The sequence below is a fragment of the Vanessa tameamea genome, chromosome 15 (genome assembly GCF_037043105.1).
Source record: "Vanessa tameamea isolate UH-Manoa-2023 chromosome 15, ilVanTame1 primary haplotype, whole genome shotgun sequence".
Classification (NCBI taxonomy): Eukaryota; Metazoa; Arthropoda; class Insecta; order Lepidoptera; family Nymphalidae; genus Vanessa; species Vanessa tameamea.
In genome coordinates this window covers 12,458,259-12,483,899 of record NC_087323.1, presented here as the reverse complement: position 1 = coordinate 12,483,899, position 25,641 = coordinate 12,458,259, and the positions used below count along the sequence as shown (strand labels likewise).

At 43.2% G+C, this 25,641-nt stretch overlaps 2 protein-coding genes across 4 annotated transcripts; both read right to left on the bottom strand.

Moving 5' to 3' along the window:
- Nucleotides 1-24: 24 nt before the first annotated feature.
- LOC113394746 (rho GTPase-activating protein 4-like) lies at nucleotides 25-18,685 on the bottom strand. 2 transcript variants are annotated; one of them, XM_064217095.1, is made up of 10 exons: nucleotides 18,114-18,685; nucleotides 3,578-3,761; nucleotides 3,307-3,485; nucleotides 3,037-3,233; nucleotides 2,828-2,956; nucleotides 2,098-2,628; nucleotides 1,796-2,024; nucleotides 1,050-1,727; nucleotides 878-935; nucleotides 25-761 (listed from the first exon to the last, which is right to left on the bottom strand). In XM_064217095.1, exons 1-10 carry the CDS (start codon nucleotides 18,235-18,237, stop codon nucleotides 719-721), a joined length of 2,352 nt encoding a protein of 783 aa, XP_064073165.1. In that variant the 5' UTR covers nucleotides 18,238-18,685; the 3' UTR covers nucleotides 25-718. The 2 variants fall into 2 exon arrangements, with proteins under 2 accessions (XP_064073165.1, XP_064073164.1); XM_064217094.1 differs by having other exon boundaries at nucleotides 25-935.
- Nucleotides 18,686-20,116: 1,431 nt separating this feature from the next.
- Nucleotides 20,117-25,264, bottom strand: LOC113394748 (ribosome biogenesis protein BOP1 homolog). 2 transcript variants are annotated; one of them, XM_026632172.2, is made up of 15 exons: nucleotides 25,068-25,264; nucleotides 24,870-24,986; nucleotides 24,218-24,295; nucleotides 23,807-24,122; nucleotides 23,415-23,577; nucleotides 23,194-23,335; nucleotides 22,801-22,983; nucleotides 22,365-22,670; nucleotides 22,111-22,285; nucleotides 21,800-22,018; nucleotides 21,629-21,732; nucleotides 21,385-21,558; nucleotides 21,166-21,311; nucleotides 20,925-21,074; nucleotides 20,117-20,304 (listed from the first exon to the last, which is right to left on the bottom strand). In XM_026632172.2, exons 1-15 carry the CDS (start codon nucleotides 25,140-25,142, stop codon nucleotides 20,151-20,153), a joined length of 2,502 nt encoding a protein of 833 aa, XP_026487957.2. In that variant the 5' UTR covers nucleotides 25,143-25,264; the 3' UTR covers nucleotides 20,117-20,150. The 2 variants fall into 2 exon arrangements, with proteins under 2 accessions (XP_026487957.2, XP_064073157.1); XM_064217087.1 differs by having other exon boundaries at nucleotides 24,870-24,989; nucleotides 25,068-25,252.
- Nucleotides 25,265-25,641: the final 377 nt, after the last annotated feature.

Here is a 25,641-nt window from a genome sequence, read left to right as displayed (position 1 = left end):
CGAGCGTTAAATCAAACCAAAATAGCGTTGCTTATATGTTTATTTATATTTCATATAATACTGTTGCGCTTAAATAAGAAGCACCTTCGAGACGTTACAAGTATCCTCCCGTCGATATGATCACATCCGTTCACAACTATCGTTTATTCAATGAAAACATTAATCACAATCAAATAAAAATAACCGCACTCAAAAATAGCAAAAAATATGTAGAGCAGGTAATCCAAGAGTATATGAGGCATGCATTACTTCGATGCTAATTAGCTGTAAGAACTTCCGTAGTGATCAAATAAGTTGTATTCAAGTGTTTAAAATTTAATACGAATACGAATAAAAATTTTAGAGAAAACTCAACCTCGCGACGCGACACTCGGTTTAAATATTTATAAAAAAGAGAAATAAACTCTAGTCTAATATTGAGATGATTCGAGAGATAAATACACAAAAAATAAATTTTTCGAAGATCACTCGAATCAGACTCGCTTCATTAAAAAATGCAAAATCTAAACGGAAGACGAATGGAAACGACTTCACCGAAAGCTTATTTTATCACTAACTTCGGAAACGCCGGATTCACAATCCGAGCGCTGTTAAAATTGAACTATCGAGTGAGTAGACTAGGAGACGTCCCGCCCCCCGCGGGTCCCTTCCGCCGCGAGCGCGGGACGGGCGCGGGACGGGCCGGGACGGGCGCGGGGCGGCGGGACGCGGCCGGGCCTCAGGCGGGTACCTGCGGGGCGCGCCGCTCGCCGCTCGACGACCTGCACACACAGACAGTGACGGTGCTGATCAGTGACCCGGGTGGGAGTCGTCGGTACTGCATGCAAGTAAAGCAATGTAGTGGTGTCGTAAGCGTCGGATGACTGAGGGAGCGTACCGGCGCGGCGCGGGGCGGCGCCAGTCCGCGTCGGCGTCCAGGTCGCTGACGGCGCCGTCTGCAACACGCGCAGGCGCACGCGCACGCGCACGCGGACCTCGTTACTTATAAAATTCAGTACTCCATAGGCTACCAGGTCAATGATATCTCGCGTATCTAAACCGGTTCCTACCGTCGTCGTCATCGTCGTCGTCGTCGTCGTCGTCTTCGTCGTCATCGTACAGTGAAAGGTCGCGCTGCGCGTCATCGTCGTCGGCGCGCGCGCAGGCGGCGAGCGGCGCGTCGGGCGCGTCCGGGCCGGCCGCATCCGGGCCCGGCGCCGGCTCGGCGCGCCGGTACAGCGCATGCGGTGCCACGTCTTGCGGGAACACATCGGCGTGGTGCAGGATGGCGCGCTTCACCAGCTCGTTGACGAGGTTCTGCGCCGCCACCTGTGCGCCGCCCTCGCCCCACGCCGCCAGCAGCGTGGGACCGAGGCAGATGGCGAGGTTCCACGCGTCCATCATGTTGCGGTCCGCGTGCTCGGTCAGGTGCGCCAGGAATGCGAACAGGTAGCGCAGCACGAGCAGCGACGGCAGCGGCAGCGCGGCCAGCGTGTCGCGCAGGCGCCGCACGAACGACGCGTCGTCCGGCAGCGCCGCCACGCGCAGCAGCCGCTCCTGCAGCTGCGGCGGCAGCAGGGGCGGTCGCAGTTCGCGCAGGTACAGTTTCAACAGGCCGCACACGGAGTTGATGTCGGAGGCGTCGCACACGTCCGCCAGAGGGTCCTCGCCGCGCTCGAAAGCCGCGCGTAGCGCCTGCATCTCCACCTGCGAGCCCGACACGCGGAACACTCCCTGGTGGTTCAGACCTGCAACGGACGGGTGCATAAGCATAACGACGGGCGCCTCGCAGCCGGCGGTCGCTCCGCGTGCGCACCGTAGGTGGCGATGACGCGCACGCAGGACGTGAGCACGGCGGGCAGGCGGTCGTCGAGCGGCGCGGCGAAGTGTCCGCGACGACGCGCGGCGGCGCGGCGCGGGGGGGAGGGCGGCGAGCGCGGGGACGCGGCGCCCGCGCTGCCGCCCAGCAGGCGCTCGCGCACCGCCACCGCCTTGCTCTCCAGCCGGGCGAGGCGGCCCGCGCACGACACGTACGATCGGAACTTCTGAAAGCGAGCGACCGATCGAGTGAGTGCCGTCCGTGACGCGAGAGTCCGACGAGAGTGTCGTTTGGCTCACCGCGAGATAGTAGTCCTCCTGGTCTCTTCGCGGCGCATCGTCCTCGGCGGGAGGGGGCGCGGGCGGCACGGCCGTGGCTCCGAATAGCGTGTCCACCTCCCAGGTGGCGTCGGGCCCCTCCATCTGGCGCACGAGCTCCGCCTCGGCGGCGTCGAGCGTCTTGGCGGCCTCGCGGCACTCGGCGCGGAGGGTGCGCGCGCTGGCCTCCAGCTGCACGAGGCGCTGCGAGAGGTCCCGCGTGGCCGCGTCCGCCGCCTCGTCGCGCTCGTCGGCCGCGCCCTCCAGCAGCTCGCGCATCTCCTTGTCCTGCGCGGGCGGCGCGTCGCCGAGGTAGGGCAGGGGGCGCGGCAGGGCGAAGGCGGCGGGGTGCGCGGCCACGAAGCGCTGGCGGTCGGCGAGCGCGTCGAGCGCGTCGGCGGCGGCGAGCAGCGCGCCGGCGGCGGCGCACACGGCCTGCGCGCGCGCGCTCTCCGCCGCGCTGGCCGTGCGCACGGCGCGCCCCACCACCGCCTCGAAGCCGACCTCCGTGCACTGCAACGCGGGCGCGGTAGTTTAGTTCGACTGAATGCATATTGTAAAAGCCGACAGCGAATTGACCGAGACACGTCGTCCCCGGCGAGTGCCGGTGGAGCGTGGTGAAGTAAGCTGCAGAACGTCCATACGAGTGGAAGCCCGCTTTAGCCAATAGGGGGACTTTTCTGTACTGTATCTATTCGAGACGACCACTCACCAGCATTATATCTGCGATGTCGTCGAGGTAGTATCTCTGTAGGGTAGCGTTAGCCGCCTCTAAGCTGAGCACGTAATCTGCTCGAGCCCGCAACGCCTTCTGTCGAGCCTCACTATGTCGCGTCCGACGCTGAAAACGTCAAACAGCGAACATCACGTAAGTCGTTGCTCACAACGATATCTGATCGACGAAACGACGTGTCCGCATACCTTTTCGAGCTCCTTGTCGAGCGCCTTGATCTTCTTGTGGCGCGGCGGGTCGGCGGCCAGCAGCGCCTGGCGCGCGTGGTGCGCGTGGCGCAGCTTGAGCGCGGCGGCGCGCCACTCGGCCGCGGCGGCCGCGTGCGCCTTGCCGCCCGCCGCCGCCTCCGCCAGAGCCACGCCCACCTCCTCGTGCCGCTCCGCCACTGCACGCGCAACGACATGAGTCATCGAAGTAGAAATGGCAGTTCCACGTCGAGGGCTGAACGTCCATCTTACCGATATCTCGACATTTCCTATGCAATCGCAGCACGTCATCGGCGGCGCGCTGCAGACGGGCGGCGAGAGGTCCACCGTAGAGGTCCGCGAGCGCGGCGTGATCGCGAGACAGCGCCCGGGTGTTATCGAGCGCTGCTTGCCAGCAGGCATACGCTCCGGTTAAAGGCCACTGCTCTCGTCTGAAAGGAAACCGCAAAGACCATCAGTTGTGCGTTGCCGATAGACAGGCGAATGAAGAACATTAAGGCAGACAGGTTACATGATGTCGTACTTGTGCTTCTGGTCCTTGTGCCGCTGCGCCGCTGCGCGCGCCAGTTTGTCGAGCGCTCGCGAGTACTCGTGCTCGAGGTCTGCTCGGCGGCGGCAGTAGTCGTGCAGCTCGCCCGCCACGCCCGCAGCCGCCTCCGCGCGCGCTTCCAGCACACGAGTCTGCTCAGAGAGCTGCACGCGGATGTCTGAAGAAACACGATATAATTTTGTTATTAAAAATTCTGACGTACACAGTGCAGCTCTAAATAAATCCTTCTCCTCTGCATGAGTACATTCAATTATTTAAAACAAATTCAAACATCACACATTAAACCTTTCGTATATTTTTTCGTGCATTCAGTGTGGTCGCATGTATACATCATATAGCTGCAATGTGTGTTAAGACATACATACATTTTCAAAGACAGGCCCAAAAGAGCGCAGAAATATTATTAAAACGACTATAAGGCAATTTCAATTGTCTTTGTGTTTTAGAAGCAGAAGGACGCATCTTTGCGCCCTCACTCATTAAAATTTTGTAAAATGACTGATTTAAAAGTGCTCGTAAAGCCTACTTTAAAAAAGTGTATTGTGAATTTGAATGGAGTCTTAATAATCTCCGATGATTGTGTTACCTTTTTTAAATAAATGTCATAAAAAACTGTAGCCATAATGTTTTCGGCATGTTTTAACATCTCTATCTTGTTAGGGTAAAGTGCACGCTTTGCGAGCCATTGCATGGACTCTAATTTAAACTCGGGCTACATGATTTCAGTGATCTCTGTAGTGTAACACAATAAAAGAGGGCACTGCTGCTCCGGGAACGATGACGGTACGAAACTGATGTTACAAGGCAAAGAATAGGTTGCTCTTGGCGACCCGAGCAGTATTCAAATTTATTGCTAACGTTCTCTTTTAAGCTTACGCATTTTTTACGAATATTGTTCATAACTGACTCGTAAGAAGTAAAGATTGTTATGATTTATTTAAAATAAATATAACTCAACGTACGTTGTTATACTCTGTGGCTGACATATTATTTATTTATTATGCGAATTGAACCTGGAACAATCTCATAATATAAATAAACCAATCGTCAATAAAATATGACAACAAATAACAACATATATGATTGGAGCCTGTGTGACCACAGGATTACAACCGATGGCGGAGATCTTATATAATTTTGTATTCTATTAAAAAAGATAAATGAAGCCGAGTGTCTTATATGTAGTGAATAAGTTTTACTTAAAAAAATTGTCAATGCACTTACGAGAATACATCGATTATATATAACATACCGCATTCATATAGATAATGTAAATACCAAGAGTTTCATAACGAGTTATTACTAAAAGTATTACATTAACATAAACTTATTTAAATATATCAGATTTTGTAGATATAGTTTTAAATAGGATTCTCAGAAGACGCACACATGTAACGAGGCACACTCGGAAACAAATGTAACACATCTATACAAATGTTAAAGATCAAAGTTGAGAGATTAACACATCTCGGTATACAAATGTCTGTGGTTTTATGAGATACTAGCGACCCGCCCCGGCTTCGCACGGGAGCAATGCTGATAATAAATATACTACAGAATGTCATTAGACAATACAGACCGCTATGTCCCTGCATTTTAAATCTGTAATATCTTCGAAAATGTTCGTCTAAATGACATGCTGTAAAGGGCCATACTGATGCTGTACTGCTTAAAAACGCTTCGTAAAGAAACCATTATTTTTTGTAAAAAGTAAAGGATAAAAAAGGATATTGTGGGTTATCATTAAGAGTAGACATATACCAACCCAGAATTTTTTGTAGACCTTTTTAAGGCGTACGATACTTGTAGTAGTACTTGTTTTTGATATATCTCGTAGAGTTTAGCCAGCGTTTGCAATGTAAGCGCAAAAAAAAAGTATTTATTTACGACATCACTTTAGAAAGCACTAAAATTATCTGTTTTTCTCTAGTATGTATATTTGGCATATTATAAGCCATTCTCTTGAATCACTCTATCTTTTAAAAACCGCATCTAAATTCGTTTCGTAGTTCTAAAGATCTAAGCATACATAGGGACAGACAGACAGCGGGAAGCCACCTTATTTTATACTATGTAGTGACGTAACACACTAGTATCTAGAAGTGATCTGTAAACAACTAGATACTTATTGGTATTGACTATTGAGGTACATTATTGTACCGATCGGCATTGTAGCATTTACAATATACAGTGACACTGTGACAGTTATTTGAGAACATAATTAAATAGTCATATTAATATCAATACACATCGCGCATCGCACTCAAGACGTAGTCTCTTCAGTGTATAAATAGACTTCCAGCTTAAAGTACATAGCTGTTACCTACCAATCCAAATCATATTGTTTGTACAACTACAACTTTAAGTCCTCGCAAACCTTCCCGGAAGATTCTGGACGATTGTGTTAATCATTTCATTATTTAAACCTTGTTAGTCATTATTTTCTATCTTAAAATAAATAATTAGTAGATAATAAATATATATATATATATATATATATATATGTGTATGTATATAGATATAAAGATAAGTATTCATGTGTAAATATTTGTATGTAAGTTTATAGGTGCACCGTCTACCCAGATTATGTTTTTTAATAAATCTCTCTTATATTGCGTTGTCTGGAAGACTTTGCTCATTAGCTTTTAGGCCGCGCGCTATACAACATAACATTTAAATACTTATATATATTTTTATTTTTAGTATTATTATTATTATTTTTAGTCCTAAGGTCTCTGTACGTTATGTTTTTGGTGTACAATAAAGTATATTAACATCAACATTTAGCTTAATACGCCCTCGTGCCAGCCTAGCTGTCATAGCGTCAATAAAGTTATTCTTATTTTAAAAGTCCTCTCAGTGGTTTATTACAAAGAAAATCACAGTGAGCTTGTAATATTTTCGTAAATTTGCAAACGAGATGATACAATTTTTTTTAACTGTTACCAGGCAGAGAATACGTCACCTTATTTTTAAACATATCTCTACAGACGTGTCGTGTTGAGTTTGTTTTTGTTGTGTTTAAAAATAATAAAATATAAAATTTTATAAAAGTGGAGTAACGAAATAATTATTTTCTAATAACGGAAGTTCAACGGACTATCGAGCAATCGCTCCCACAGATCGGCCCGCGCGCGATACTCCCTGAAGCGCTCGCTCCCGCCGAGGGGCTGATATGTTTGTCCATTTCACACATATTAAGTAAGCAATCATTTAAATACAACTCCATAAACAGCAATCGCATTGTTTTGCGAAGTACATATCTCGCCGACCGGAGACCGGTCATTTGCGGTGAACTTATCGTTTCGAATTAAATCCGAGACTATCCTGCAGTAAACACAAAACAAAGAAGTGAACCGGAAATATCATGAGTAATAAATTGTGGGACATCGAGGAACAGGGTCACATGTCGAAGGGGATCGAGAGCGAGGGGGAGCTCCGCCACCCCCGCCGCGCCGGTGTCCCGATCCACTATTATTTTTATTTCGTACCTACTACTTTAATACAATTGAGTACGTATATCTGCACATAAATTCGTGTTTTGTTTCAACGCAATACAACAGCTGATACGAGTCAACGGCCACGCTGGATATTGAGCAGAGTAACGGTCCCCATGCGGGAAGCGACCTTCGAAGATTTATTTCACACGTATGTGAATAGAGCGCGCAAAAAATTTGCCAGGTGCAATAAACCGTGCGGGTTATCGTACGACTCTACATACAATAACCGACTACCTGCTCGAGCACGGCTACCTGGGCCACATGATCATACGACTAATGAAAAAGCACTGCGATCCTGCTGCACCACTGCCCATCGATTTAACATCAATCACCACACGTATTATAGTATCGTACCCCATATAATACAAATGTTGGAGAGCGTGACTGCCAACCATGTAAGATACGACAAACAACTGACATTTTTACGAAAACACGTACTGGTCGCCACAAAACTTATAATTCCACATTCCTTGAAGAGTTACAGTTACATTCAGAGAGACAACATTAACAGGTTAAGGTACGAAGATCGACGGAGTTTTTATCGGAGAATTAACACGTCTATCGAAAGTAAATATTAGCTTATGTCGCGGCCTGGCGTTGCGGGCGTCGGGGGGAGATGACGGGTTCGTGTGTGAGGCTGCTGAGTTCGATGGCGCGTACCGGGGAATGCATTTGCGAGGTCGGGTGGTCCCCAGTCGTGGCGCGGCTGCACGATGCAGTGGAACATGGGGAGCGCGGTCGGCGGACGACTGCGGGCGCCGCGCAGCCTCCGCGATCGTCCGCCGCGACCTCCCGCCCTCCCGCACTCTCACCCTCGCAACCCTCCGCCTCCGCCTCTGCCTATTACGAGCGACGAACATTATCTCGAACGTCTATGGTAGTTAAAAACACGCGCAAACGCTTGCAGCGTTCCATTTACACTTTTAAAATACTCCTACATTTTGGCAACAATCACGGAAAATTTAAATAATTTCTGGGCGCCGCACGTGAGTCGTTTACACGAGTCAATACTGAGGTAAACTTTGTAGGAAAAAACATTCTACGTAACAAGTTAACAAACAAAAAATACAGCCGTTCTAAAGTTATTTCGAAGACCACGTTAATACGATTAAGAAATACATTAATTACAAATATGTTATTATTTGGCGATTGTATAAACATTCCTGCCTGTATAAGACTGCCTTATAAACAATAGTCTTTGTCATGCAGCTTTCGGTTCAAATAAAATGATATAAATAAATGCAGTCGGTGCACAAAAGGCCCAACAGTATTGGTCGGGATGTGAGCAGATGCACGGGGCGCCGGCGTAGAGGCACGGGCGGGACGGGGCGGGGGGGAGCGCGGCGGTGATGCACTCGAGATCTGCGGCGGAGGGCCGGGGGCGACTCGACTGGCTGCAACGGAACCTACTCGCCGCTTAAGGGAGATATCGGTCTCATTATAATAATTTATGATTTATCTGGAGGAGCAAGGTCGTGACGTAGAGCTCGAGAATGATTCTTTCGAAAGATAACGTGTTCATCGAAAGAACACAAACTGTTGAATATTTAGATTTTATGTGTATGAAATAAATTTTAACCAGATGAAAACCCGGCTTCGCTAGGGTGAATAGTTAAATAAACAAATACGGTTTATCATTTACTTTACATATAAGATATAACTTTTTCACAAACGTTACGATTATCCAACATCTATATTTCCTACAGAGGTGGAGAACAAAAGAGGAAATTTTACTAATTTTGGCTTTCCAACTGAAATAAGGTTCAGAAGTAGTAAGTATCCGGAAGTCCTTTTCCCTAACATGGCCGCCCGTTGAACTGTCATGTCGTTTATTACGTACTATACCATAGTATCGTATATCGTGTCGCGAAGAAATCTCTTTTGAGATATTCTTGTATCGGCATGCAGCAGTCGAGTACTGAATTAAGATTTAACTACTTTAATTGTTACGATACTATACAAGCGGTTCCGTAACTCTACTAATAATTACTGACAACTTTAAAAAAACAATAACTGTAAGTGACAAATGGTGAATTGAGTGTTATCGTCATCGCATCCTTAGGTGAACATGGCGAGAAGAGTGAGATAGCGAATGAGTTCGACTAGTACAATAGTATTATTAGAACAGCGCATGGTGTACTGATTTTGCCTTGCGAGCCAAGCTACTGGCACACCACGCCGGATGGGACCCGGCACTGGTGAGCCCACGCCTGCTCACACTCCCTCGGGACGTGCGACATGCGAAGACGTGTCCACTGACCACATTTGCCTCATACGTTTTAGAAGAAATATTAAGCTAGGTTCTAAAAAATTTGTAGTCTACGTATATTAAAATTAATACGGTATACGTAAAGAAATATACAAGATCTTACTCAACTTTACTGTAACACTGTACAGGCCGCATATCAATCGCATTAGCTGTATTTCCACCCGAACAAACCAAATGAATAGTACTATGATTTAATTTTAAAAAAATACTCATTTTTTTAAATATTAAAAATAAAAAAATAGAAATTAATTGACAAACATTTCTGCAAAATTTAACGAGATTAGACAGAAAGGAAGGAGTACCTGTTCCCCGGAAAGTTTTATTGACTTATCGGAGTCGGTGGCGTTATAAGCTTATTCTTACTTCTCGTGTGTACGCCGCGATTATCGCTGATTCTATCAAAGTGATAACATTTAGTATCTGTTTACTTATTGGCTTACTGCCACTCGGATACGGCGTCGCTTGGAATTAGCGCATTAACATGACGAAGAGTATAGAAAAATCGTATAAATAAAATAGGTAAGGAAGGTATAACCATTAGGTTAGGCCATATACCCATCGCAAGAATACCTTCGGTTAGCTATAGATTGTGAGATTGGTAACATTGTATTCGACAGCTGCAGCAGGAGCGCGGCGGAACCGGTCGCGCACGCAACGCGTACATTCAACACGCCGATACACACCGACACCGCACACCGTCAACGTCTCAAAATGGAGACAAAAAAGACAATAAAGCTTATTGAAACACTCCTGCCATAACAATGTCGACAATTTGCTTCCTCGTTCAATTAAAGGACAATGTGACGCGACCGCTTCGCTGCAAAAAGTAAATCGGCAGGCGTAGAGCATTCCTCGCCAAAACGGATATACAGGAAAAATATAGTATTTACTGCGCAATTCCACAAAGCGATCTCTCTGTGATATGATTCAATAAACACGCCGGCTCATCGATAATACGCACCAGCTGCGATGTAGACCTAAATAACTGACGCGATTGATCCCGAGCAGATCGTAAACTTCGGGATTCTATTGCCCATATAACAAAATCGAGCTTTTAAACGAACATCATGTTGTTATGACCTTTATGAAATTAAATCGTCATTAAATATTATTCTTGTATCGTTGAAGCACGTCTTACGTATACAGAAGACTCACGACGTAAAAAAGCAAGCAGGCCGCATAATTTGATCCCTGGAGCCGCCCCTTTCGATAACCCAGCTGCGTGGATCACAAATGCTCTTTTCTCTTTTAAGTAGCATTGACTATATTGATTTGGCCGATTTTATGTACAATTTAATATCGAGAGTGAGTTTGTTTTCCTTATACACATATATGATATCATGGAGCAAGTAACCATAAAGACTGATTACTTATTATTAATCTCTATATCTCAGAACAAAGTGCAACATTAAACCATTACACAGTACACCACGAAAATATATGGACCATAGAAGGAATAATTTAGCGAGTAATGTCATCAGAAAATTGTTAATATTACAAGTAGCTTGTTGCGCAAGGTTATGTGGCGGTTTGTAATGCGAATATTTTCACTTTTACGGTTTGTATGTTGAAATAAGCATACCGTCGACAGCGTCAGCTCTGCGCTCATTAGCTTGCAGGAGAGGACGCGCGCCGGATACGTCGCGTCTCGTCGACGCGCTCGTCAAACACCTTTGGCTCACGAGATGCTAACATCCCTATCTTTTCTATTTAATCCACACCGTTTCTTAACGTCGACATTGACTACAAATATTTTTAGAGACCAGTTTTAATACAACAGTCCGGTACGGTTAGTGCTCTTTCGCTTCATTAGCACATTATTGTTCATAAAATATGATAATAAGAACACAAAATCAATACCTACATCTGCTGCCGCATCTTCCGTTATAAACGAGAGCATTACCTGACCTCAATAACTGCGCAGAAAATAGTTGAGTCACGTCGATACGAGCGAGAGGACAACTTAAACTGCAGTCGGACCCTTGAGAAACGAGCACCGTTTAAGGCTTCGAAACAGACACATTAAAAATAACCAAAAACCTTCTTTTTATTTTCATAAATTATTATTTATGTCATTTATAAAAATAAATTATATATAAACTTCGGACAATCTAGGATTGCACGCTACGAAATATCTTATTAGCTAGCCTGCCTTCGTTGCCTTCTCTTAGCACATTATTCATGAAAATTTAATTAAAGAACTTTTTAAGAACTTTGGCTTGACGGTGCATCCGCCCTGTGCTACGTGAGCCTCGTCGTGTTTATCGAAAATTCTTCGACGCAACACAAAGCGTGAACGCAACACACATCGATATATATCATCACAACGTTTCAAATGACTTTATAACAGACTAACACTGATTTGTGATGGATCTTTGTATTGTGGATTATTATAAGATTAGCTCTGTGATCATTTGGACACTCGGGGAGGGCGCGGCTGCGGCGCTGCTGCCCGCTGTCCCACTCTCCCTCTCGCCGCGCCGGTGTCGCCGGTGCGGGTGATTCATTCAATACGACACAATTAAGTCTACATCGCAATCATGTATTCACTGTGGCCACTCCTATTGCCATTGCTTATTCCTGTCCTGTCATCGGAATTAATTTTGCACGAACCTTATTTAAACTGTTTTACATATAATTTTAAGTACTATTTAACTCGACAACATTGTTCGTTACATTATGAGTTTAATATTTTATACATGTAATTGTAATTTTTGTTTTGTGCTGTAATAAAATTAATCATAATACTATAAATTATAAATTGAAAGAAATATTTCTATCGTTGCCCTAATAATAAGAAACATTTTAGCTGTAAACAGTATTTTCATTGATAAAATAGAAAAGAGCTTAAGTTTTTATAACTTCGACGAGCTTAAAAATAATAGAGCGCAATGTGGAGCAACGTCCAAAGAGCAAGTGATCGAGCGACGAGCGGTCGGGCGCGGGCGCGGGCGGTGCGCCGGTGGTCGGCTCCATCGCGGCGGGCGCGACGCGCTATATATAGCGACCGCTGCCGTCGCGACCGCCGCGCGCCGCCACTGATTCACGCGAACTCCGCACGGGCCGGCTAAACGACAGCCCGCCATTCTTTGCGAGATAATATCGACTACTTTCAAAACATACGAGATTTCTTATACTAAATTATTTTTATATTTATAAAACAGTATATGGGAAAAGACAAGAATAAATCCTAATAAAAGCATTATATGCTGGTATTGATTTAATGGAGCGACTATAAGTAATCGTCGTGGTTTCCATGACCACCGAGCAAGATTGCGGAAGTATCGCAAGGCTGCTGCATTAGCGTGTACAATCGAAAGGACGTAATAATGAGTCGAGCACAATGAAGTGGTCTAATAAGTGTAGCGTAGTATTAGATCTTTTAAACTGACGAGCCGCGAGCTCACGAACGAGTCGAACGACGCAACTGTTGAATATTCATGTACCTCGCATACCAGTTATCGTTTCAACAAATAACATTGAAAATAATCGCACCTAATTTGTTCAATGTATTCCGGAAAAAAACTTATCAAATTCACGGACTTCTTTTCAGCGACACACTTCATATAATACGAGAATTATGCAAATACACTTTTATCCTTTGTGAGGTATTTACTCGTTACTATTGAAACTAAGCGACGTACTTTGTCAACGTATTTCAGTTACGTTCTACAAAAGCAGCAATGAATAGCTTCAGTGACATTCAGACACATGTGGGCGCCACATGGGATGTCTCCTTATTCTTAAGCCGTAACTGTCATTTTATATATCGGCCGAAAGAGCCGAGATGGCCCAATGGTTAGAACGCGTGCATCTTAACCGATGATTTCGGGTTCAAACCCAGGCAGGCACCACTGAATTTACATGTGCTTAATTTGTTTATAATTCATCTCGTGCTCGGCGGTGAAGGAAAACATCGTGAGGAAACCTGCATGTGTCTAATTTCAACGAAATTCTGCCACATGTGTATTCCACCAACCCGCATTGGAGCAGCGTGGTGGAATATGCTCCATACCTTCTCCTCAACGGGAGAGGAGGCCTTAGCCCAGCAGTGGGAAATTTACAGGCTGATTATGTTTATGTTATTATAACTGTCATTTGCATGATAATAATGATCTGTCACGAAGGTGATGATGTATTAAATAATACTACTTATCAACAATTGTATCAGTCAATCCGGTGGAAAACTGCATATTGGATTGGCCTCCTGTGATGACGTTCTAACCGATTTCGAATTCGACTGAGACTATCGAACAGCGTCAAAGAAATTATATGCATTATTTGATTCCTCACTCTGTCCGATAGGAAGGCTATTCGACAAGACCGGTGAGAGACTAGACGCAGAGCATTAGGCTGTAGACACATTAAGGCATTGTAGTGTACGGTGCTAAACATCCTAAATCGAGATGATTATTGAGAATTTCTTGACAGGAAACTCTACCACTTTAATTGGCCTGACTGAACATAAAATACTCAGAACTTGTGAAAAAAAAACAACAGCAAAGAAATATTAAATCAGAAAATCTAAACTCAGACAACTCTCCCTATCCATACGGTGGCCGTAGCGCAGCGACTGGTCCAATAGTGTTCTCTTATCTATAAAAATAATATTTTATTTGATTAAAATTAGTTTTTCATTCAATATTCTCAATGATTAGTTTTTCACTGATCCTTCAATTGAAATAGAACTTCCATGTTGAACTTATATATTTTTATTTATATATATCTTTGGAATATGGAGGAAGGAGGAGGAAAACAAAATGGGTACCAGAATGTAATGAGATTCAAGGAAAACCTTGAAAAAAATGTTTATGATTTAACTTTTTGTAATTAATAGCTGATTAGCGTATTTGTAATTTTTTATTTTCAACTCTCTGTATCTTTAAAATAAAATCGGAAATAATGTTTACGCATCATTTTGGTGCACACTTTGTACTCTATCTGTATGTACTGTTGGAAATTAACTATAATATAACGTATTTTTTTTACATTAACAGCCTGTAAATTTCCCACTGCTAGGCTAAGACCTCCTCTTACTTTGAGAGGTTTGAAGCGTATTCCACCACGCTGCTCCAATGCGTCTTGGTGGAATACACATGTAGCAGAATTTCGTTGAAATTAGCGTGAGGTTCCCTCAAGATATTTTCTTTCACCGCCGAGCACGAGATGAATTATTACGTAGTATGCAGAAATAATTACATTACGTAGTTTCGTTGTGAATGTTTCTTCAACGCATTTGCGTTTGTCGTTACGTAGGGAAAATAAGGTTTTTATTCTACGCCGACGATTTAGGTATTATTTAATTTATGCACTGGTACTAATAAATCACTGAAAATATTAACTTTGTACTTAGGTGAAATACTTTTGCAGTGTCTTTATTTTGCATTAGCAGTTAGCACTTGATTGATTGTTTATTTGCAAATTGCCAACATTCTTGACATCATTATACGTAACCATAGTCGTACGCTCATTTCATTATTATTCATTATTAAGTTTTAATAATTAAATAAAAATATAATATTTTATAAAATATCTTAAGAATTGCAGACGTCTCAATACAACAATAAGCAGTCCGGGCAGGCAGCCTGTGACTAATACTCATTAAGTATGTCTATCTCAGATACACTTTGCTAAGTTCGATCAGTGAGCTACTTTAGTTTGTCAAACGCCAGCCTGTTTTAGATCAAGGAACTATACAACTGTTCCAGGAATGTAAAAAAAATAGTTGCGAGTGCCGACGCCGACCGACTGCGCCTGCATTACAACGGCGCTCGATCAGAATTTGACTTTATTGAAATCTCAGTCATACAACATTTGGGTCTTATATTTTTGTCTTTGTCGAGATAAACTTTATCGTCTTTAATAGAGCTTTGTAGTAGTTATCCTTGCAAGTATCATTTTTCATGTCATTCTTCATTGATTTTGTAAGAACTTTCGTATGAAAACAAATACGTAACTGTATGATCGTGACGCAAGGTATCAGTTTTAATTTCCAGTGGCTACTGAACAGACGGGGTGTACTATGTACAGAAGGTGCAACTAGTCGCAATGACAGGAGCGAGGCGGCGGCGAGAGGAAGCCGTCCCCGCCGGCTCGGCGGCCGCGCTGCCCACTCGCTCGCGTGAGTCCGCAGTCCGCACGGTTACATTACATCATTTATTCATTACCGCATACGAAGGAAATGCTCTCCACGACGGAAATATTAAATTACCATTGCGACTAAACACAATGGCACAGTCGTGTCATTTATACGCCGCATTAAGTGACAAATCAGTGGATCGCTTACTCGTTCGATAACTTTGACTATTAAAGCTAATCGTGAATGAAGCTATTATTTTGTTTACTATTTTGTTTACTGGGCGGAGTGCAGCGCCCAAACGTCGGCGTCGTGTGGATGTAATTAGACCGCGCATCTGGTTCCGAACATTCGACGGCTAATAAACTAACGGAATATTTCGCGAGCAATTTTATGATCACGCTCGTGATCCCGACGTTGATTACATGTGATAATCGCCGATATCTGTTTTAGTACTCATGTCACTCAGATTGTCAATGTCACTCAAGTTGAATACTAATTATTATCCTACTAATCTAAATAATATCGAATCACAGTGTCATTTACGCAATGTTTTTCTAAGCAATCACCCGCTTACATTGAATTCATATGAACAAATATTTATGATTAAAATATATTGGTATAGCACACAGATCGATGGATGTCGAAATGTTACAAGCTAGCAGTTTTATTGAGGTAGGGTAGACGGTCTGAATGTAATTGAACGGTGAGACAGACGAGGGTTTTTTGTAGTCGTCGGTGAAGAGGCGGCCGAGAGGCGGCCGAGAGGCGGCGGCGGGCGCGGGCGAGCGCCGACAGATGCGAAATATCAAACAGCCGTAAAGCTGCCCGCTTCCACTGTTTATACGCTCTCAACACATTCACGCACAGTCTAACGATACATCCTATAACCGCTGAGTGGATGGCGTAAACAACCTCTGAGGACGCATCACGCACGTTAGCTCGTGAGCTGAACATTTTATAAGATTGAGTTTGTACTTTTATATTACATACGGTTGACTCACTCGCCGCGTATATTTGTTTGTAGGGATGTTTCGCGCTAATCTCAGCAACCACTGTAAATTTTCGTTATGTTTTCTTCTATTCATTCGCCCGATTCACGTGAATACATAACATAAACATAACATAATCAGCCTGTAAATTTCCCACTGCTGGGCTAAGGCCTCCTCTCCCGTTGAGGAGAAGGTATGGAGCATATTCCACCACGCTGCTCCAATGCGGGTTGGTGGAATACACATGTGGCAGAATTTCGTTGAAATTAGACACATGCAGGTTTCCTCACGATGTTTTCCTTCACCGCCGAGCACGAGATGAATTATAAACACAAATTAAGCACATGAAAATTCAGTGGTGCCTGCCTGGGTTTGAACCCGAAATCATCGTTTAAGATGCACGCGTTCTACCCACTGGGCCATCTCGGCTCTTCTTATTATTATATTTCCTTTGTATTATTGTATATATTCATTGGTCGTGCGTCCTGAGATATTTTAGAGTCCATATAGAGTAAAATTGTTTTTCTCAACAGTACTGATGTAAATACTACATCGCTCTGCAGAGCTTGAGACAATTTCAGCCTTTACAGCTCAGTTACATTAGTACAATAATAAGTACCACAATTCCGAGTTACTTAATATATCCACTGTACATGTACATTGATGAAAGCTCATGCAACTGTAACAAAGCCATGGGTCGGCAGACTTGCTCTCGAGATACTTATATAGTATATTATGTGTAAATATAAAGTACACTTATAAAAAATCCATTAATTGTTGTGATATCTGGCAATTTATACAATTATTAACACTTTTTATACTAACATAGATTTCATGTGGAATATGGTCCGTGTGACATGTATGAAACACACCTTCCTCAAGTGCAATTGCTAGCAGAAGCCAAAAGTTGGCCATGTACAGGTTTTTATCAGTGATGTGTATTAGGTATGGATCAAATTTTTTAAAGAAAAACTCATAATGTTTTGGTTCAGCATCCATAATTTTACAATACTTTTTTCATATAATTTTTTTTTCAACAATAATTGGAACTTAGTGTATTCTGGGACTGACCTATATTTGACTATTAATTAACAACAATACTTTGCAAGTAAAATGCAATGACTGACACGATTCACGAAAATCTATTGGTATTGAGGAAGTTTTGTTTGTAGGAACGAGGTGAAGCTGCAATAAAGCAAGATAACAAACATAAGCCAGGGACAATGTTGACACTGCCTCGCTATTATCTACCAAGGATTATTTTCATTGATTCTCTATGAACTTCCAACGTTAACTAATTTAAATTATTAATAATTAAATGAGTCAATGACACAGTAAACTTACAAACTTATCTTCACATAAACCTTTGTATCACAAGAGGTTACTGAACCAGGATAAGTTTAAAACTTTTCTAGTTCTATGACCTCTGATATCAGTATCTTGTATGATACTGCATATTATGCATTTTTCAATTATTATCTAACTATGGTAGTTATTAATATAGTATCTACTAAATAAATATTAGAAAACTACTGTATGGTGAGAATTCGTATAAAACTTTACTGTTTTCAATTATTATACAAAGGTCGAGATATCAATAAAATCAATGGTTAGCGAGTATAAATTTTGGGCATATCAATAAAGTTGGAAAATATAATTTTGTTGAACTTACTATTAAAAGCTGCCAGTTTCCTCGTAGAACCGAGACGCTTCATAGGAGTCCGCGGCTCCATGTCGCGGTCGTCTAGAGCTGGCGCTTCCACCGCCGTCGGTGTTGTGGTCCCCGACACAGACATCCTCGATCACCGCACTATTCCGTGCCACGAGAAATTATTTGATCATCACCGACATCCAATAATAAAAGTTCTAAATCACTCGCTCATACTTTTCACACGAGTATACTTTACGACAAAATTCAAGAGTAAAAAAAAACGAAGCACCAAACATTCGAATACGTCCGGTGAGCCCAAAAATAACGACCCAATCATACTAAATCAATGTGTACTGATTTTACCAGCAATCATTATAGTTAAATAGACTTGTACACATGAAACAACATTATTATAAAATATTTATTATTTCAAAGTGTCACAATAGTTTTATAAAAGTTAAGAAGCGCGCGTTTTATGGAACAACAAACACCGGCAGATAATTTACATCGCGACACGATACGCTAGCACGGAAAAACACTATTGACAAAGAGCACCACTCGTAGTCGTAACGTAAAGTCGTTTCATTTCATGTTTGCCCGTAAAATGTTGCTAGTTAAAAATGCATTACAAATCGGAATGTCACCAAATGTACCAATCAACGTCAAGTAAATAATTGCGTTCGGATGGTAAGTAGATAAACAAAATAAAAATAACTTTATTTTAAGAAAAATAAGCATTATCTATTTTCGTGTATTCATTTATATACTACATTTAATTCAATTATTACCATCAAGAATATTATAATATAATAATAGTGTTGTATATATTTATGTCTTTTCCTTGTCGATTTATAACAATTATTTGAAAGAATAAATTCATTAAATTATTAGAATCCGTCACATACAAAATTACGTATTTTATCCATAGTGTAAGTTAGAAATAAGATAGTAAGCGGTGTGCGTATATAATTTTTTTTTTTTTATGTCATGTGTGGCAAACGAGCAGGAGGCTCATCTGATGGAAAGTGACTATCACCGCCCATGGACAAAATATATAATAACTATAAAACGGTTGAACTGAAATTACCTCTCTTTAGTTTGTTAATTAACTGATAATCTGAGATTATATAGACATTACCAATTCATATCATGTATTCACTACCTGTTTTATGTATATCTAGTTAAAGTTTTTTTGATTTTTATTTAGAGGTATGTTAAAAAGAACAGCAAATGCTTATTCATTTGAAAAATTCAAAAATTAGGCTTTCGTATAATTATAATAAAGTACCCTCAAAACTATATAATAATATAATGGGATAAAATTTCGGTAAGCTCATTCCGTTTTTTTGTTTAGAAATTCTGTAAACTTATGCTTTTTGAATCGCTAAGCACGTATATAATAAATAAAATTATACCTAATTTCATTTTCAAGATCAAATCTAGAAGCAATTATCGTTTTCTTTTTTAGTGTAAAGTAAAGCAACAGCCTATATTACTGCTGGATAGCACTTTACACGCCTAAGGCCTCCTTTTCCTTTGAGGACAAAGTTTGGCGCTTATATTATTTTTATATCCTACACGCTGCTCTAATGCGTATTGTAATATATTAATCAGTGGATTTGTGTTGTATACATCGTTTCTATTACATTTTGCGGGGATCGCTGGTTCTACACTAACATTATACTTTTTGAACAAAAAAAAATACTTTCTTTTATGGCTTATAACTTTTGTATGAAACATTTCCTCTAAGACTGTTTACTTGAAAAAAAAAAACTTAAAAAAGATAAATCATTTTTTTTTTTCTAATTTCGATCTAAACGAAATTTGCGCCAATTTAAATTATCATATCCGTGCTCAGCAAGTCAAAATACATGATCATGCCAAGCTTCAAAGAGAAAAGCCGTATGGAGTGTCGAAACTACACCTAAATAATGAAAAACTTATACATACAATAATGCAGTTGCTATGTTTTTTAATAAAATTTATCCAGAGAAACGAGGAAGGAGTATTCAAACACCAGTACATATAATTTTGTATATATTTTATGAAAATTGAAGTTTAAGCATAGAGTCGTATGGTGTGGTCGGCGGCGGCGGCCAGCAGCCACGGCTGCGCGGGGTGCCAGCGCACGTCCAGCACGCACAGCTCGCCGCTGCGCTCGGGCCCGGGCAGCTGCTTCAGCGGGACCAGAAGCGGGTTTTGAAGTAAATCGCTGCAACGTTAATGCGTAATCATAAACCCATGCAATGGAAGTGTCTAATCGCACTGTGTACACTTTCAAATAAAATAAAGAAATAAAAATAAAATGTTGCATGAGCACTGTTTCCAGCCTTGAAACTAGAGCTCGGTCTCAGTATACAATCCCATTAAGAATTAAATAATAATATTTCTTTATACAAAATACACCAATATATATATATGAAAAATAGAATAATCTGTAATACCTACAGAACAAAAACAATAAATAACATAAAAAGAAATAAAAAATAATCAGTGTAATTGATAAGAGATGCTTACATAGAGTACTAGCGACCCGCCCGGCTTTGCACGGGTGCAATGCTGATACTAAATATACTACAGAATGTCTTACAATGTTCACAGTTTTTCAGTCATTAGACAATAAAATCCGTTGTGTAATTTTAAAGATCTAAACATACTCAGGGACAGACAGCGGTAAGCGACTTTGTTTTATACTATGTAATGATGTAGGTGCTAATTTATTGAGAATGGAGGTTGAATATAGTTTAGTAGCTAGGTCATTGGTGCCAGTCAAATATTTTTTTGTTTTGCTTCGCGCGTATTGCATACACTGTGTATACAATATCGACTCACTTGTAGACCATTCCATGCGCCACGACGAGGTACCGGTCGTCGCCGGCCGATGCGAACAGCGGGTAGCGGCGGTGGAAGGCCAGCGCTCGCACCGCCCCCCCGTGCAGGCGTAGTGTCTGGTACGGACGCGCCGACAGCTCCAGGTCGAACCTGACGAATCATCCCATTATTACTCTATCTCGATTTACACACGATTTGCTCGAATAATCGATCATCCGTCGAGAGGGACGCGAAGGCGCACCAGACGAGCTTGCGGTCGTAGGACGCGACGAGCAGGTTGTCTCCGGCCGGGTGCACGGCGATAGCGCTGATCCACTGCGCGCCCGTCTGCAGCTTGCGCACCAGCTCCTGCTTCACCAGGTCGTACACGCGCACCACGCGCTGCGTCTGCGGGGCACGAGAGGGTCAGTGGGCGTCGGACACGCGGACGGGCGAGCATGCCAACGGGCGGGACACTCACCGCCACGAAGATCAGCGGGCGGTGCGGGTGGAACACGGCACACTGCACGAGCCCCTTGGCGCGGCGGAAGGGCAGCTGGCTGCGCCGGCGCGACAGCTGGTGCACGACCACGGCCCGCGCCGCGCCCTCCGCCAGCGTCACCGCCACGTAGTCCCCGCGCGCGTGCCACGCCACCTGCGACATCGCGCCGGTGAGCTCCGCGTAGCGCTATGCGACCCCCGGAGCTGACTGCCGGCGTACTCACGTGCGTGACGGGCTTGAAGTGCGCGACGGCGACGCGCACGCCGCGGGCCCACTGCTCCGCGTCCACGACCTCCCACTGCACGCACGACGACGTGCGCTCGTCCACTGAAAGGTTCGGGCGGTGAGACGGAGTCGTCGGGGCCGCGACCGAGGCGCCGGGCCGGGAACTCACTGAGCACGTCGTGCGCGGGCGGCGGCTCGGCGAGCAGCGCGTCGGTGTCGGCGGCCACCCGGTGCGCGCCGATGTCGGCGCCGGGGTTGAGCAGCAGCAGGCGGCGGCCCAGCGCGACGGCCACGAGGCTGAGGCCGAGCGCCGGCGTCCACGCCACGCGCGCCACGGCCGCGCCCAGCCGCACCGTGCGCAGGCAGCGCCCCGAGCTCGTCTCCCACACTAACGAAGTTAGTTACACGTTACGAAATATGTCCAAATATTTCCACCTGCACGTTTGCGTTTATAAATAGCACCCGTCGGTATCGAGGTACCTTTGACGGTTCCGTCGTCGCTGCCGGAGACGATGTACTGTCCCGAAGGGTCGAAGTCCACGCTGCGCACGAGCGCCTCGTGGCCGGTGATGCGCAACACCTCGCTCGTGGGGAACGGCTGCAAGTCACGCGGCGAGGGCAGCTTCGGCACGAGGTCCTCTGCATTGATGGTCAACTGAAACACATTCATCGAATTTTTAGGGCTGATCGGTTCCGTGCGCTTCGGCCGAGTCGGCGTCGGGCGGAGTACTCACGCGCATCTTGATCGCCCTCGGTGCGAGGTAGAGGTCGAGGCAGCGCAGGAAGCGCTCGCGCACGTAGCGCGGGTAGGCGGGCACCTCGCGCAGGCTGGCGTGGCGCGTCGGCAGGAACGTGTACTTGCGCTTCCACGGCGTCTCGCTCAGCTTGTCCCACTCCTTCATCTCGCGGCGGTCGAGCAGGTACTCGGGCGGCGGGTTGTAGCTCTCGGCGTGCGAGGGCAGCGCGCGGCGCGGCGCGGGGAGGGAGCGCGGCGCGCGCACCTGCCCGCCCGCGCCCCACAGGTTGTAGAACTGCCGCTCCTGAGGGAACCGATCGTATATCCGGTATACTCGACGACGAATGAGACGCCTACACACACATGCAGCTTTACAGTTTATGATGTGAGTGTGACGAAATCGTTTTGCAAATAATCGCAGATAGAGATTGCACCTTTTTCTTCTTTCTCTCGTCGGCTATCTGCTTCCTGGTCTTGGTCCAGCCCATTTTCAGGGCGTGCACGATGCGCGAGATCTGCTTCTGCTCGGAGCGCGAGGGCAGGAACGAGCGCTTGTGTTCGGGGAAGGCGCGCAGCGGCGTCGCCAGCACTTCGCGACTGAACCACTCCACCCACGGCTGCAAACGGAACTGATTAGGTGAGCGACAGGAATGCTGTAGACGACTAGTGTTAGGTTATTGGACTCAAATGACTCTTATGCAATAATATTTTGCTAAGATGAGCCATATCATCAACTCTACATTTAAAATAATTTCGACATAAGATAATTTATGTACATACTGATGGTAAAATATAGTACCCAATCAAAAAAATATGTTGTCCCTGACCTCATATTCATCATGTGTTGCACTGGGCACACGTGATTGTCGCAAGCGCTCCAGCATCTGCAGGTCCTCCTTGGAAAGCACGATGTCTTGTCCTGTGGAGGGGTCACGCACTGTTCGCCAAAACTCTGGGTCTTCACATTTCCTATACAAAACCGCAGTACAGACAAATAAATTGTTTTTCTTTTGGAGTCTATTGTGAATCAATCAGCAATATTGCTTACTTGAGGAACTCATCAATGTGATCCCGTTGTGGTGGTTTGATGAGGCGACGACCGTCAAGATCGTACCCTACATGTGGATACTCATTGTACCACCACATGGGAACTTCCCCAGCCGTATTTACTCGATCCTCTTCATCTGAGGTGTCGCCTGATTCATACTCATCTAAAATATAGGGAAATTAAGAAATACGCATTTTAATTATTTATAAAAGATACCACAATTATATACATACCAAGCATATCTCAAATTTGAAAATACTCTTACTTAGACCACACATTTCTATAAGTAAAGCTCTTTGTCCTAGAGCCTTAAGTCTATGCCACTTAATTTGCTAATTTTCAATTTACCCCCAAATTACCCTCTATGTGAAAAATAATCCCATAATATATACCTTTTTGTTGAACCGGTTCAGTAGAAACTTTAGCTTCTTGTATTTTACTAGCTAAAACATCTATGCTGCTCATTTTTTTCTTCTGTCTCTGCTTTAATGCTTTTTTTTTTGTAGATGCCTGTTTAATATTACTTTTTTCATTTTCATTTTTTAAAATCTGATTCTTTTTATTTGATTCATCACTTGAACCAGATGCTGATGGAGCCGTTCCCGTTTCAGCACCACTATCAGCACTCTGTTCTTCATCAGATTCTGGTTGACTCTCATCATCATCTGCACTATCTCCTGATTCATTGTCTTCAGAATCTGAAAGATCCTAAATGCATAAAAATAAATTAAAAAGTGATTCAATTGTTCTCTGCACTTGACAATACATATTTTTTGAAAATGTATCAACAAGAAATTACTTACTGATGATTCATCTATAGATTCTTCAGACTGTGGATCTTCTTCTAGCACTGAGTCTGCACTGTCATCAAATAGAACTTCCTACAAAATAAAATTACTTTTGGACTTTGGTAATATTGTGAGTAATGATAAAGGAGAATATTTGTAAACTGTAGCATTACAAGCCATGCAGTATAATTTACATAAAATATCAATGATTGAAATACTATTTTCAAAAATGTTTTAATGCAAAAGTTACACACTACACTAGTATACATTTCAATTCAAATCAAAATAAAGATGTTGTAAGAAACATTGAGTAAGCGTACAGGAGTCCTGGCCGTATGTGCTAGGCCATTAAATACAAAAGCTAGACTTGACACTGATTATATTAGCCCGAACATTCTCCTCATTTTCAGGAAATATCTTTTTAACCGTGAATCATACCTTATTTTAATTCATATTAACATGATCAAAAGCTGGGCATTAATTTTATGATTTTAATGTGCATTGTTAAAAGTTAAATTACAGTTAAAAGCCTGAGAATATCTGGCCAGACTAGAAACTTAATATTTGTCTGGAAACAAATTTAAAAAGCCAAAAATATAAGGCTACAGCCAGACACCTCGCAAACAGAATCCCAGCGGCTTAATTAATATTTTTATAAGAATCTCACGTCTCTTTCGCCATCTGAGCCATCATCTTCTTGTTCATGCTCTGAGTCCGTTGCATCGCTTTCCTTATCCAAATCCCCTTGGAGCAAGTCTTCTATTTCATTATCACTACTTGAATCCTGCTTAAGACATAACATAATATTAGCTCAAATTACAGCCACATTGTTAATATTTTTAAGATTTTTCGAAAATGTACATACTTTATCTTCAACAACATTATCACTTTTTTTGTCTGATGTAACTTTTCGTTTTAAACCAGCTTTATATGGAGGCATTTTTAATTATATAATAAAACATTTAATAAAATTCATAATCATAAATCGCTTTGCATGGCTAGACACGTGTTTTTACAAAACATTGGAATTGTCAAACACAGATACTCAGATGACAGACACACAGACTATAAGCAGTGCCAGTAGTAAGAACTGAGCAGTCAGTAGATTATCAAAGACAACATCTCAAGAATTATTTTAAGTTGGCAGGGAGAAATACACTTTTTTACTACTTTAACTCTTCGTTCCTCATTGTTCGATTATTCTTTTTTTTATTTTAATAAAGAAATATTTAATATTGAACAGTAAAGAAGAATTAATAATTAATTAAATATGTATTTAACTGTTGTCTTATTAGCAAAGATTTTATATAAAAAAATATTTCAAACAGTTATCATCCTACCCACCCTAAGATACCTTATTTCAAGCATTAATCTCAAGTTACTAGTATAGAATGTAGAAGTAAGGAGAAATATCTTTGGATTTCAAATTTGCTTAAATT

Coding starts and splice junctions, on each gene's coding strand:
- LOC113394746 (XM_064217094.1), bottom strand. CDS start 18,237: ATGTCTGTGTCGGGGACCACAACACCGACGGCGGTGGAAGCGCCAGCT. Junction 2,025..2,097: donor AGGAGGACTACTATCTCGCG/GTGAGCCAAACG, acceptor GCTCGCTTTCAG/AAGTTCCGATCGTACGTGTC. Junction 936..1,049: donor CGACGACGATGACGACGACG/GTAGGAACCGGT, acceptor CGCGTGTTGCAG/ACGGCGCCGTCAGCGACCTG.
- LOC113394748 (XM_064217087.1), bottom strand. CDS start 25,142: ATGCCTCCATATAAAGCTGGTTTAAAACGAAAAGTTACATCAGACAAA. Junction 24,990..25,067: donor ATAATGTTGTTGAAGATAAA/GTATGTACATTT, acceptor TTATGTCTTAAG/CAGGATTCAAGTAGTGATAA. Junction 21,075..21,165: donor TACGACCGCAAGCTCGTCTG/GTGCGCCTTCGC, acceptor ATGATTCGTCAG/GTTCGACCTGGAGCTGTCGG.